Raw genomic sequence first — 14,711 nt, 5'->3', positions numbered from 1 at the left:
ATTCAGGCAGTTGTCCGCCAGGAGTTCGCAAACATGGGTCTTCACACCATCTGCTCGGCCCATCGCCCTGATACCCAGCACCTCCACCTGATATGTTACGTAGGCAGATGCAGACGAAAAGCTATATACAAGTATATTTACAAGGAAATACGCTGCATTTGGCCAAGAGGCAACAGCCCGCGCTAGCCTCTAATCGTCATCGCAAATACTGTTCCGTAGCAATATCAAGTAATTATTCTATAGAAAGCATAGCAAGCAAAAAAAAAACTGCACTGCAAAATGCACAGAGTGAGGTTTCTATGACTACACTACTTGCATATATTTCACAGCACTGCCTGCTATAATTGAAATAAAGTTCCATGTGGTGAACATTTTACAAGTGTCAGGAAACTACCCGTCTACAGATACCAAACAGTTTCTATGTAGAAAAGGCATCTTATTTACAAAGAGTGAGAAAAGGCATCTTAGCATGTTGGGGATGCAAAAAGAACTTCACAAGACATCTGTCAAAGCAGTGTGCCCTATTTATTCTTTGGTGAGAGGCTAAATATACAAAACAAAAATGTTAAAACTCTATTATACAAATCTGCAGGGCTGTAATGAAAATAAAAGCTGGTAAGCCCTAGTCTAAAACCAGCTCATATGCTTATCAATATTTTTTCCCTCATAATATTTTATCGCTGTCATGTGTATGCAAGTGCGATACAAGGGATGCTACACCAGCGCCACAAATCCCTGTGAAGAAGTGTACACAGCAATAACTGCAGTTAAAAGTTGAGTCTTAAACGGTCACCCATGGCTTAATTAGGCAATGTGCTCGTATGCATGAGCGCCTAACAAGCTGCGAAATAAAATTTCGCTATTATTTGAACCATTGCACCTAATGTCGACATGTGTCTGAAAAGTATATAGCCATGGCTATACATACATATTACAGTGGTTTTATTTTCTGTTACTGCGTTCCCACATGTCACATGAAGCCCTTGCTAGACAGACACTGCCTTTCCCCTCACTGTCTGCAATTATACACCTTTCTGCCTGAATCAGTACGCACAGTGTGAGGTAGTCTGCCACAGGACGGCGCTGAGTGGCTCGTGCCATTGGAGTGCGTGAATGAAGGCCGCTCTGAGGATGCGCATTTCTCGCTCCGCAGGCATGATGGCAGCCACAAGCAGTGGTCCACCAGTTGCTTGTACTCCTTGCGTACCTGGGCACAGGGCAACTATGAACAACAATTTTCAAAGCCTGCACACGTACAAAACATACAGACGATGTCTACTGTACGTAGACAGGTGCATTGGATGTGCATATATTTTGTAGTTTTAACTGAACTGTAGAAATTATAAGCTAGAGGGCAATGGTGGAGCCGAACCCACAACCTCCGCATTACGTGTGTTGCACTACCAATTGTGCTATGACAGCAGCTGCTCCCACGTAATAATCATGGGGTATTTATGTGCACAAGACCTTGGGAGTGTTACCCTCAGTGCCACTCAAGGCCCTGGTGGCAGACGTGGACATCCTTTTTTGACCGATGGCATCATGCAGTATGTGAACTTTCTTTAGGAGCAGGCAGCTGACCAATAAACCCTCGTATGCTGCCTGAAGGCTTCAACCTGCTGGTGTTGAGACTCTTACAATGCAATGAATGAGAAGAAGGGGAACTCAGGGGCCCAATTTCTGTTAGCCACAACCATATTAAGCCAATAGATAACAGATAGGACTGGTTACATTGGTCAACGAGGTCTGGTGCAGACTCTTCTGAATGCGTACTAGTTAATAATGAGTTAATTGCTAGTTATTAATTACTTAACCCTTCCCACATTACCAGCAACTTCACTATCACAGCCTAGTTACTTGAGCAACTCTGTGTAGTCTTAACACAGGCATGCATGCTGTCCCCTCTGGGGCTATAAGTGTGGCCGTCTGACTGCTTTTAGCAGACCACAAGCTTTTCGCACTGCGGTCACACAATTGGTGGCTGGAATCTTTTATGTACGAGGTGGTATAAAAAAGTTCACGGACTGGGTCTACAGAATGGTTTATTGTTATCATAGATCGGTTTAGGTTTAGTGTGCTATGAAGTAGTCCCTGTGGAACTGACTGCATCTGTTGCAGCGCATTTGCCAGTCTTCGAAAACTTTCTTGATGTCGTTTTGCATGAAGTTGTTGAGGACCTTCTGCACTTCTTGTTGTATGATGTCGATGGTGTCAAAGCAATGCCCTTTGAGCTTCAACTTCATTTTCAGAAACAAGGCAATGTCACAAGGGGCCAGGCCGGATGAGTAGGAAGGATGGGGTACAATTGCCATGGTGTTCTTTGTCGAAAAAAATGAGTGCTCCTGAGGGAGGTGTGACTGGGCACGTTGTCACGATGCAACAGCTAGTTTCTGTTGCACGAAAGTTCAGGTTGTTTCCACAGGTGCCGTTCTGTAGGCATCACGGGATGTCACAGTAGAAATCTGAATTAACAGTCTGCCCTTTGGGAAGAAATTCGCTGTGGACTACCCCTTTTGCAACAAAGTGATGAGTAATGGTTTTGGTAGCACTCCTTACTTCTCTTGCTTTTTTTGGTCTCGGTGAACTTGTACTCTTCCATCGGGAAGATTGCTGCTTCGTTTCGGGGGTCATACCTGTACACACACGGTTCATCAGCAGTGATGACTGTTGATGAAGGTTGCGTCACGTGCAGTGGCATGAAGCTCCATGCACACATCAACATGCTGTTGCTTCTTGTTGGCAGTCAAGACTCGGTGATTGAAGTGAGTGGCAATGTGGTGTATTTGCAGATTTTCATTAAGAACTGCTTTGCACTGCGCATAACCAATTCCTACCATTTCACACAGTTCATCAATGGTTCGGCGACAATCATCTCGAACCAATTCTGCAATTTTTGCAATATTTGCTTGGTCTTGCACTAGTTTGTGGCTGTCCTGAATGCTCGCCAGCTTCCAATGAGGCTTGACTGCCCTTGAACCACGAATGTTACCAAAAATGCTGGCTGCGTCCCATAGCAGCATCACTGTATGCCTGATGAAGCCTTTTCAGAGTTTCCGTGGTGGATTTACCAAACTTCACGCAAAATTTCATGCAAGTCTGCTGCTTATGTTCTTCGTTCATTTTTCAATACCTTTTCCGGCACTTTATAACTCTAGCGCATGTGGTCGGTGAATGACTTCTCCTATTATCCTGCCACTTGATACGTCTACTCGTGTGATATGCTACGTCTAACGGCACAAGCATTTACTTTTCTTATTTCCCACATAATGACACCTGTCCGGGAACTTTCGGATAACGCCTTGTACATTGTCATGTCTTGACATACATAAAGCTTCGTCCATTTCTTGTGACACAGGATGCATATGTAGTCATGTAAACAAGGGTACATGTGCTTTCACTGGCTTTTATAGCAGCATTCAAGCTCCCACTGCTGTAGTGAATGTTGGTCAAGGTGAGCACTGCAGCCACCCACTGTGGTGTCTCAGTGACTCACAGGACTGTGCTGCTGAACACAGGTTTGATGATGCCCAGCTGCAGTGGCTGCATTTGGTGGGGTCACATGAAATGCAAAAACGCTGATATGCTCAGATGCATGTTAGGTGGTCACAATTCATACGGAGCAGTCCATACATAACATGCTTCTATTTGTAAAGCTTTAGCAAACAGCAGTGCAAATCTAGTATGTGTAAGAAAGAAGTACGCCATGCAGAGCTCAACAGCCGGATCACCAGCGCTACTGAAGTGGGGCTCGGGCTAGACGCTGCTCCTGTGTGTCGGGCTGAGCCTACGCTGTTGCGTCTTCCTGTCGGCGTCCTTCGTGTTGTCCACAGTTGTGTTGGACTTCTTTGCCATATATGCTACATACTAATTTTCACTAGGCATATTTTTTGGCGTTTTCTGGTCTCTCCATGGCTCAACATAACTGAACTTCGTTCTAGTGAAGTTGCATCCAATATTTGTTAAAAGCATACTGATATCGTCAAAAAACGTTTGTGATTAGGGATATACGAAATAAACATTAACATGATGCCTCTGATGGGACAACAAAAGGTATCCTGTCACTTTTGACGGCCCACTGATGCTGTGTCTACATCTAGCACTTCAACTATGCTATAGTGCGAACATGCTTTTCACGATTGTTATATATGCAACCATGCAATTCAGGTGATTGCACAAGATCGGCACATTGGCTTGCGGGCTGCGGGCTGCGCTCCAGCCAAGCGAAGCCATTGGCCAAAGCACACATGTGCATAAAGAATGTGTTGTTTCAAGTTGCTCTTGCTGGATACATTGTGCTACCAGAACTCATATTTTGTGTGCCAGGTAAACAAATAATTGTTCCACTGCAAATGATATTGTCTCGATCGCATTTTGGATTTTTGGTTTCATTATAGTAGCAGAATATTCACATGGCCAACTCCATTTTAAGTTCACTTCATTATGTCCATGCTTGCTATATCAATTTTCAATTGTATTTATTTTTCAGTTATTATAGCCTTAAAGTTATAAAGATATTGCAAAAAGGTGGGTACGAAGGGTAGTACAACTTTTAACAAGAAAAACATTATGAGCAGAAGAGAAATACTACAGGAAAATATGTATTGAACTTAATGACAACCATGCAAGTAGAAAAAACAACAAGCATAAGACAATATAAACAAGGGACAGAAAAATTTGGAGGATGCTTAAGCTTTGTCTTTAAGAGTGGAACATGATAGCATTCAAAGATCCCTGGCTGCTTTTCACACTTTCCTGGCAACTGCAGCATACGTAACCACACTGTTTAGCAGGAAACGCTCGTGGTGAACTCTATGCACGAAGGCGGGCTCTCTGGTTGAAACGTGGCCTCTTGCATGGGCCACAATGCAACGGAGGCGAGCGCCATCAGGATGTGTTTCAAGGAAGTGGGCGCACCGCTCCATGGACTCAGATATTTATTCACCGGCGTGTGCAAATGGCAGATGCCGTCTCCCGTCTATGCACTGTAGAAATGCTGGAAAAGGGGTTTGTTTGAATTGTCGTGTAACAGAATTATGTTTTCTCGTATATTCAGATAACAATCCAAGACCGTCCATGTCTGCAGGTTGTGTGTAAGTCGTAGTTGATTTTTCCACGTATTTTAGCTTGAGAAATTCTATTAGTTTAGTCAATTCCTTGCATCACAGGAAAGACGTGGGTATGCGTGGTATGCGGGTATGCGTGCCAAAACAACGTCTGACGCTGGACGCTGAAATCATATTTTCTGCGACACGGGCTCCTTAATGCTATTGCATTAAAGTTCTAAATTAGTATGGCAGTTGTAGTCGCTTTTAAGCAAAAGGAAAAGTGAGGGCCAATGGGTTTAATTTAAGTGACAGAGCATGTTGGAAACATCCTAAAGAAGGGTACAGCAAGAAATGTGTTTGATGGTGCTGGACAGTAGCCATCAGAAGGACCCTGCACATGAGGCTGTACTATTGAGAATGAATAATGTGTGGCAACTATCATATTTACTTTCTGTAAAATTGTTGGCTTTTTCCCAATAGGTAGTAATTTGTGATATTCTTGTCATGAGTAGCCAGTGTAGCTTGCCTATGAACCTTACAGCAGGCAGCATGAGCACATCGGCAGGGTGAAAAAAATAATGGCAGGAACCATCTATGATGTTTATCTAAGTTAATGCAAAACATTTCTGAATACTACAAAGATGCGAATGTAATGTAATAAAATTTTTTGCTCCTGAACCTCTTCTTTCATGGGTGGTATGGTACTGGTCTCTTCCTTCGACTTTTGCGCTGCTGCTGCTGTTTCCTTGCACGCCATGTCGGGGTGGTTCAGAGTGTAGGTGTACATGACAGAAGCGTGGCTGACATGATAGGCGACGGGAGAAACTTGTTTAGACCTTTGCACTGCATAGAATGTGCACAGAGCCCTCTGGAGCTTCCTGGGCGTCACCACAATACCCTCTTAACGGCAGTAATTATCCGTGACCCCTCGCAAAAGCATTGCAAAAACTGCAGCACTTACATTTCTACTGACGTGCAACAATTCACAGGGGAGGTATGTAGAATGGTAGAGAGGAGGGGGAGAGGAGGCAGAGAATGGGTAGAATGAACGCAGCCTAGAAACTCTTGGCCCTCTTCGCTTGAAACTCGCATACATGGGGAGAAGGCAGGAGGGAGAAAATGTGATGTGAGGAGGCAAGGAAACACCACTACTTGGGTGCCTCGATGCGTGTGCTCCAGAGGTACCCTAGCTACTACAATAGGCACGACAACGATTGCGACAAAATGGATAAATTGAAGTTTAAAGTATGGTACGGTACGTTCCTGCTATTCCTGAAAAAATAAACCCCACGCAAATTTGTCAAGGGGACAACTGATGCACGGTGTGCAGACTCAAAGCCGTCTTAAAGCACTGTTGCATCTAGGCAACGTCGTAGCACCTCAGAGTCTAGGCGGTGTACTTCAATTCAAAACCTCTGTGCCCATCGTGATAACTTTGCAGCTATGGCATTCTTTGAGGCTGAGGGTTCGATGCCGACTACAGCAGCCACATTTTGATGGGGGGTGAAATACAAAAAACACATGTACTCAGGTTTAGGTGCTCGTTAAAAAAATCCCAGGGGGTCAAAACTAATCCATAATCTGTCACTACGACATACCTCATAATCCGATTGTGTTTTTGGCAGGTACAGTCCCATAATTCAAGTAAAGTTAACACTTCTGCCCCGATGCAATGTGCCGAATGAGGCAATGACAATACTAATCTTCTCGGAGGTCACGAACAATGGTGCACGCCTCAAGCAGACACGTCTCACAGTGTGTTCTGTGTACTACAAATACAAACCGCAGTGGTGCATGCAAGGTAACATTTCCCATCAACTCACCACTTTTGTATTGCATTAAACGCTATGTAAATAATGCATTAGCCATCAATACCTCTGTTAATTATTGTCAATCAATGTAAACAGCACAGAAAACTTCGATTGCGTTGATTCCCACAGTGCGTGGGATCTGCATAATTTTTAATGAGAAACTGCAACAAGATTCCATGTCACCCAAACTGCACTTGCTATGTCTTTGTTCACTACATGCAGCCGCGACGCTATGTAAGTGTGCCTGCACTTTTTATGAGAAACTGCTGTGAGATGCTATGTCTCTGCAAGTGCAGTTTCATCTCTTTTTTACGAACAACTCGTGCATATGGTTTAAATTTATTGATACATTCAAGGCCTGTGCACATAACCTAATGGTTAAAACACTTGGCTCTTGAGCATGGTGTCACTGGTTCAATACGTGCCACCACCAATTCCACGGTCTTCTTTTTTATGTGTGAGCCATTCTATTCGAGCCCAGACCAGGTCAGAATTGGCTTTTCTGGTGCAAGTAGGCAAGTAAATGCTTGGCATTTAGAAATCTGAACTGAGAATCATACATGTTTGTTCCAGCCTTTAAACAGTAACATTGAAACAATGGAAGCCAGTATCACAAAAATTAAAGTGGAAGAAACAAGAGGCACACAGAACATGTTATAACTGGTTCAGTTGTGGGAGAAGCACTATAAAAGCAACTTACAAAATGTAGAACAAGCCATGGCAAAACACTGACTACGTTCTGCAACAGATTCTACCAATACATAGTGGCGCTGTTTGCAAAAGCCCTGGTGGCACCGGCCGATAGCTATACGGGGCAACAAATGGCTGCCACTTACTAAACCTTATTGCTAAAAGCTCTGTAGGGCCTGCTGGCATCACACAGGTGTAACATAACGGTCTCCATTGGTAATTGTACACTCTAAATAGAACCATCAGGGCCCTGATAACTTACATAGAGTGCCCCCCCCCCAAGTCTCACTGGACCAATATAAGTGTTCTACTGGTGCTTTAAGCAAAGCAATGTTTGCAAAAGCACTCACCTTGTCATTCCTGAGGCAGTGGAACACAAAGATGAAAAGGCCCTGTAAGCTGTTCAGGAATGTGAAGAGGTATGCCATTACCACAGACTCAGCATTGAGGTAAAGCAGCCCAAATCCCCACGTCAGACCTAGCAATACCACGAGTACTGCAGCACTGCGAATCCAAACACTGCAAAAGAGCAGAAGACATGTCCCCTCAACTCCAAGAAAAGAAAACGAAAGGCAGTTTTCATTTCAAGTAGTCAAATCTACACACTTTGGTGTTACAATAAATATTAAAGATTTGTTGGATCAGTGCTGAAATTCAATATACTGAAGACACAATGTCAAGGCTAAAAATTCCAGCTATCACTACCAAGGGGGAAAGCAAAGGTGAAGAAGTGTTGATGAAAGCACAAGGTCACCCACAAGGGAGGGGAGGCAAGGCCCATTGCCGCCCACACCTTCTCAAAGTGAAAAAAAAAAAAAAGAACTTAGCTGCATTAAAGTTGATTGAAGCTATACACACTCGGCCAGGTGCAATGCACCTGTAGCAGAAAGGTAGCCAAAGTGGTAGCTAGTGTCTCGGTTGTAAAAAAAGCTTTGTAGGGAAGGCTATTTCACAACCTTTGCAAGTGATTAATTTGCACCCCCTTTTCTTTTGTACATGCCTATAGAGGAAGGCACAATACACTCAAGAACATCACAGCCTTTTGCATGTAGCTTCAAAAGGACCTATGTTGCAAGTACTAAATAATAACCGAAGTGCAAAAAAGGGAAAGTATGTGCATTTGGGCAGTATCACTGTGTTGCCCACCTGAGGTTTGCCATACTGGACTGCTCTTTATTCTTGATTGAGCTGGCTAGGCTGGAATGACGGCACATCATGTACACAGCAATGCTGAGAAACACCAGATTTGCCTGTAAAGATGGACAAGAGAAAAAAAGAATGCGTCAATTCGTGCAGTGGTATATGTGCATGAGTGCCTCAGCAGAGTTGACTCTAACTAAAACAATTAGCTCATTTATAGTCAACTCATCATCAGCTGCAAGATCCAGCTGATCCAACACCATAAACTGGTTCAATTGTGGTACTGTTCATTGGCTGTATATTGGTAAACACATCTGAACACTTTCTAAGGTTGAAGTTTGGGCGAGTTAGTATGGCATACTTGCTAGAGAAAAGTGCAGTGAATCACGTAACACAAAATAATGTAACATGTAACACCACATACACAGACTGCTCTATGTGTGTGTGTGCATGTTCTTTTTTGGTATTAGGTGATTCAATGTGCTTTCTTCTAGCAAGTGCATCTTCTTCCAGAAAGTTTGTTTCAATTTTCCTTTTACATTGAGGAACCTAGATTTGATAGAAAGTTAATTGAGTAGTTTTAGTAAATTTTGATCTCAACTGCCACATCTCACTTGTCTGACATCAGCCATTTCTGACATTATGACTCCGAAAGAGGTCTAATTAAGGAAGCATTTTACTTAACGTCGTTGTTGATATGCCTGGTATATACAAGACTGCTTGCACAATGTAAGCAGGATTTCAAATATGAACTATCAGTTAATGTGATGACCTTCACTTAAAGGGGCCCTGAAACCTTTTTATCTAATTCAAGAAATGCATTTGAACTTAAACTAGACTATTTCAGAAATATTTTGCAGCAAAAAATACTTCAGTGTGTTCAGTTCAGAGTTATTGGCAATAAAAGATCACCCTGGATCCCCTTTGCAGTGATCCCACTCCTTCTTCAACGCCTTGCACTACGAAGGCTATGGTGGAGTGGGACGTGCAGTTCAAGTTTGAAACAGAACGCTAAATAATAGAAGCATATTTTATAAGGAAGGCAGGTGACAAGTGTGTCAGCTGTTTGTCTTTGGCACTGCACGAAAAAGAAGCGACATTTCGTTCGAGGCATCTAGGCACGTGAACTGATTGATCATACAATTGTATGCATGAACTGATTGACTTACACAATCTTTTGCATGATGATGTGCGCATGATGTATCTGATGCGCAGTGCACAAAATAGATCATTTGAAATAAACGCCAGTTGGAAGTTCAGCGCCCGTTCTGTCGTATGTGTTCCTTTCATCTTCATTTTTAGCGTGTTTTTATAGAACCCCTTCTTGGTTATGTCCGCTATCAGCCAACAGCAGCCGCCTTGGGAATCTTGCATATGACGATATATGCAAGCCACCGGCAGCTTCAAAGAGGGCCAGGAGAAGGTGTCATGTGAAAAGAGAGCATTCAAGAAATATGCGACTTCGCACTTTGCTTGTGAGATCCACGCGTCACACGACTATAAAATTTGTCCGAGATATTCAAAGCAGCACATGCTATCCACGGACTTCACTTTTTCCCCATGCCTGAGGGGTGGCTCAGGACCCTTTTAATTATAGACTAACCAATAAGGGCTCAATTCTGCGTACAAAGAGTGGAGTAAATTTTCCTCATATGATGCAAGCACTGCCTGCACTACCACTGCGCCCTACCCTTACCACTGATGTGATGTTTTGCACATTACCACTGCATTGTCGGGCACTCCATACAATAAGCTGTCTGGTGTACAAAAGAAAACAGGTACCACAAGAATTAGTTGTTGGTTCCTAAAAAAAAATAAAGAAGAAAAAGAAACTCATCCTGGTCTGGGATGGACCAACCCTGACAAACCCTGCACAAAACATCTTTCTGGGTTCACCCCTCCGGCACATCACATCAGGTTAGGTTTTATATTGTTTCGCACAACAATATTCCAAACTCTGTATATTTTTGTGTGAAATAAAATACAACCTAACTTTTGCATGGCAAGTCTGAAATAACTCGTAGAACTGATTTGCCATGTTCTGCGTCTCTGTGCTTTAGTTGTTGATTGCCTGTGTTCTTGAATTCCACAAGCAGCTCTGGTAAGTGCTTTCTTCTTGTATGCTTGTTTTTATCCCCGTCCCAGTACTTTTCTTAACACACTTCCCATTTCTGTCACACTTACACAACACCACTTTCTCTGAGGGCTCACCAAAAGAATGGCAACCACAGGGCCGATGAAGCTGAGTATGAAGTAGTTGTCGGCACGGAGCCAGCAATGTTGTGGCGTCCCATAGCTTGCTGGGTCAATGGCGGCTGCCACAGCCACCACGACAGCAGGCATGCCATATGCGAGTGCATAGTACCAGCCGAGACGAGACTTTTCCGAGTCGAATACCTCGATGAGCATCACGTAAAGCTGGAAGCCTTCAAGAAACATCCACAGGAAGGCGGCCAGAAAGAAGTAGTGCAGCAGGCCTGCGACAACGCCACACAAAGTGCGCTGTGCTGTCTGGGAGATGCCAGCCACGAACACCACCTCAGCCACCAGCAGGCACACACACAGATTCTTGTGGATCACCATTCGCTCGCTCTCCAGGCTCCTGCCATGGTGAAAACCATATCTGTTAAGGTTGACCATTCATTAGAAAGTTGCATTTCTTTCGTGCAAACCATGTCTTGTTGATGCAATGGATTTAGTGGACCTTTAAAGCTGCTGTTTATTTTATTTCTTTTTACTTAAAAAGCAATGAAGTGCCTATAAACATAACCTTCTACTCTATGATGACCCAAGATATGCGAGTTCGCAGAGCAAATTCAGGGACAGACATGAAGCTGCTGACTTCAAGAAAAGGTTTTATTGAAAAAGGGACGTAAATATACGAAATGACATTCAAAGCAAAGATGCCAGGTGCAGGCTTAACTACGTTCAGGAATTTTCTCCAATAAAGGTGGCATGCTCACACAGTGAAGATCTAACCTAGCTATTTCTGCTGCTGCGGTGGTGAACCAGGTGACATTATCTCTGCTCTGCAACAACAAAGCTTGTCTAAAGACAAGCGCTTGTACACAAAAAAGTGGGAGTGTAAAACTAGCCAACTGTCACATGCTTTCTTTACATTGTTGCACTACTCTTCGTTTGTGCAATTCAGAGAGTGCCTTGTTTGCCCCGAATAATATTTGCCACAGGGAACATGATTTCAATGTGCAACACCTGCTATGCATTGTAAAAAAATTTTTTGCCATTTCTTGCAACCTTGCATTTCGTCAGTGATTGGAGCTTAGACAATGTGCACAAGACTGGAAGAAGCCCCTTAGCATTGGCACATTCAGCACTTGGGGCTGGTCAGTAGTGTGCACTACAAAACAAGCAGCAAGTGTAAAGGAGACACAATTGTTTGCGTCCCTTGTATTCGTCTGTTTAGTGCTTCAGCGTACTCTGGCACCACCTTTAGGTGGTGCAAAATCTTATGCAAGGTGCAAGTCATCCTTTTCTGGTTGAAGTATTGGTGTGATCACGTGAACTGATGTAATTTTTTTGTGACATAAACGTGCAGGGAGTACCAGCTCACAAGAGATGAGCATGCTCCCGAAAGAAAGCTGTTTATCATAAAGAGGCAGTTTTCTCAGAGCATCTTGAATCATTGTTCCTGAATTTGGTTTAGTTTGTGCATCACACCTTTGCTTTCAGAGTCATGTCTGGGTGTGTGTATTTGTGCTTCATCTCAAATAAAATTAATTGTTGAAGTTGGTGCTTGTGCTGTGTCCTTCCTGCCCACCCCTGCATTTTTTCTATAAGCCACTGACGCAAACTGTCCAGGTTGCTGCCGCATTATGTTTGCCAATTTCGGCGCTTCTGAAGACCAATCCTTGTTCACATCTAACCTTTTATCTATAATGTATTAAACTGTACAGCCCCTTCAAGATGTCTGCTTCATTAGAAAAGTGAGTCCTCAGCATCGCAGGTGCTAACTGCCATCGAAGTGAGCTACTGAATGTAAATTCTTCCTCACGTTTGCACAGAGCCCAGCCTATAAAGCATTCACTAATTTAAGTAGACAAAACAGCATCAAAGTGTAAGTTTGCAAGAACATGGCCAAAGATCCTTTTAAACATATGCAGAACCACAACATCTTATACGGCACTGAACTCGTGCTACCCATCTCCAAGTGGTCAGCATAGTGGAATGATTGAAGCAGTCTCCTGAAGAAGAGTCATTACAAAACTGCTTGTGAGCAACGAAGCAAACCATACAAAGGTCACTCACACGACAAAACTGAACGAAAACCGAAGGTAACTTTAAGGGCAGTCACCAGGGAGAGCTGTTTAGAGAAGAGTTGCGCTCCTCCGCTTCGATTAGTTAACGTTTCTGTTAATTTGTGCACCATAGCTTCGACTTCGACATCGTTGTCCATTGTCCTTTGTCCGACATTATTGACTTAGCGAAGCATAATTGCATCATTGGTCTACAGTCAAAACCTACGATAACGAAATCCCGCAACAACGAAATATTTTCATATCCCTGGCGAACAGCCATAAGATTCAACGCATTTCGTACCTTTCCGCAACGAAATGTCACTGTACTACAATCCCGCATCAATGAAATTTGTCGGGGTGTAACCCTGCATATTACCTACTCGCGTTGGGTTAGCAGGCTCCAAAATGTGCTCAAATGCGTTGTTTTGCACTAAAATTGCGTAAAATGCCACCACATTACACTTGCGTGGGTGCCACCATTTCTGTTTACAAAAACAACCAAGCGCCGGAAGCAATCACATGCACTGAAAACATGTCATGGCCACCATCTAGTCTGTTGATTGCCCGTTTGAAGCGCATGCATGTTGCTACTGACATGTGACGACGGTTTTACACACCTACTAGGCGAGATCGTAGATTGTTGTTCATAACGCGCATTCAGTTTGCCTGGTCGTGGCCTAGGTCAATCGCGTGAGGCGAAACTGAGCGCAAACTGAACGCACGTTTCGAACAACGATTGCCGATCATGGCAGTGCACTGCGTAATGTGCGCCTCGGTAAGAAAAATGCAGCAAAAACAAGAAAACCCACATCCCACTGACATGGAATTGTTTATGGCTTTTGAGATGGCAGTCACAGCATGGAGTGCCACGCATCGGGCCGTGATTGAGCGATCGCCCGGGAATATGCATCCCTTGCATCAAGAATACTGGTTTTGGTGCCACCTGACAGGCATCGCGTGCGGATTCGGCACCGAACGTAGTTTTGGTCAAAGGGGCCGTAATTGCGATCATTCGCCTTCGGCTACACGAGATACGATCACTTTTGCGTTCAGCACCGGACGCGTCGGCGCCTAAGGGCAACAGCGTGCGCTGGAGAAATGCTACTGCATGTGCTGTTGCTCTGCTTCCGGTGCCGAGTTACACAAAATCTCACAAAAGTGATCATATCTCTGAAAGCAATTGACCAAGAATACTGCTCCACAACAGTGCTGCCACTGCTGATCGACGCATGCGGCGCACTTTGTACTGTCGACAATGCCGTTTTATATCCTCGAGCAAAGCTTGCCAAAGTAAGCTAACAGAATTTAGACAGTAAAGTATTTTTCTGCGATGCATTACCTATCTGTGCTGCTGTCCTTTTTTGCAACAACGAAATTCTTGCGAAAGCGAATTTTTTCGCGTTCCCCACTGACATCGTTATTGCGAGGTTCAACTGTATCCACAAGAAGCCCACGTTGTCATAGTATTACGTAGGGAGGTACTGAATAGAATGCATTTTTCTTCTGGTAAAAGCATGCATCAATGGCATGAAAGCAGATGCGGCAGTGACGACCCCGCTAAACTGCGCTAGCTGTGCCTGCCCAAGCACACTGCACTGCAACACACACAGAACGAGTGTTGAAGTGAGGGAAGTGTGCATGAGGCTGTTCAGTGTGCTTATGCACAATTTATCTTAATGTGAAACATGCCAAAACCATCGAGATGCATCGGACCATACATTCCTAAAAAAGTAAATGCCACGTCTGTCACGTACCTGTAAAAAAGAAGT

General features: G+C 43.8%; 1 protein-coding gene across 2 annotated transcripts in view; it reads right to left on the bottom strand.

The window, feature by feature from the left end:
* Nucleotides 1–14,711, bottom strand: part of LOC126539585 (latrophilin Cirl-like) — a 398,662-nt gene that overhangs the window by 22,033 nt on the left and 361,918 nt on the right. For both annotated transcript variants that reach the window (XM_055075600.2, XM_050186470.3), the window contains exons 15-18: nucleotides 10,898–11,288; nucleotides 8,693–8,796; nucleotides 7,897–8,065; nucleotides 1,055–1,207 (exon numbers count right to left, since the gene is read on the bottom strand). In XM_055075600.2, coding sequence (XP_054931575.1) covers nucleotides 1,055–1,207; nucleotides 7,897–8,065; nucleotides 8,693–8,796; nucleotides 10,898–11,288 — 817 coding nt within the window. The remainder of the gene's footprint in view (nucleotides 1–1,054; nucleotides 1,208–7,896; nucleotides 8,066–8,692; nucleotides 8,797–10,897; nucleotides 11,289–14,711) is intronic.

Source organism: Dermacentor andersoni, chromosome 11 (assembly GCF_023375885.2).
Source record: "Dermacentor andersoni chromosome 11, qqDerAnde1_hic_scaffold, whole genome shotgun sequence".
Lineage (NCBI taxonomy): Eukaryota > Metazoa > Arthropoda > Arachnida > Ixodida > Ixodidae > Dermacentor > Dermacentor andersoni.
Note: the sequence above shows the minus strand (reverse complement) of the source record. Positions and strands in the feature narration are given on the sequence as shown.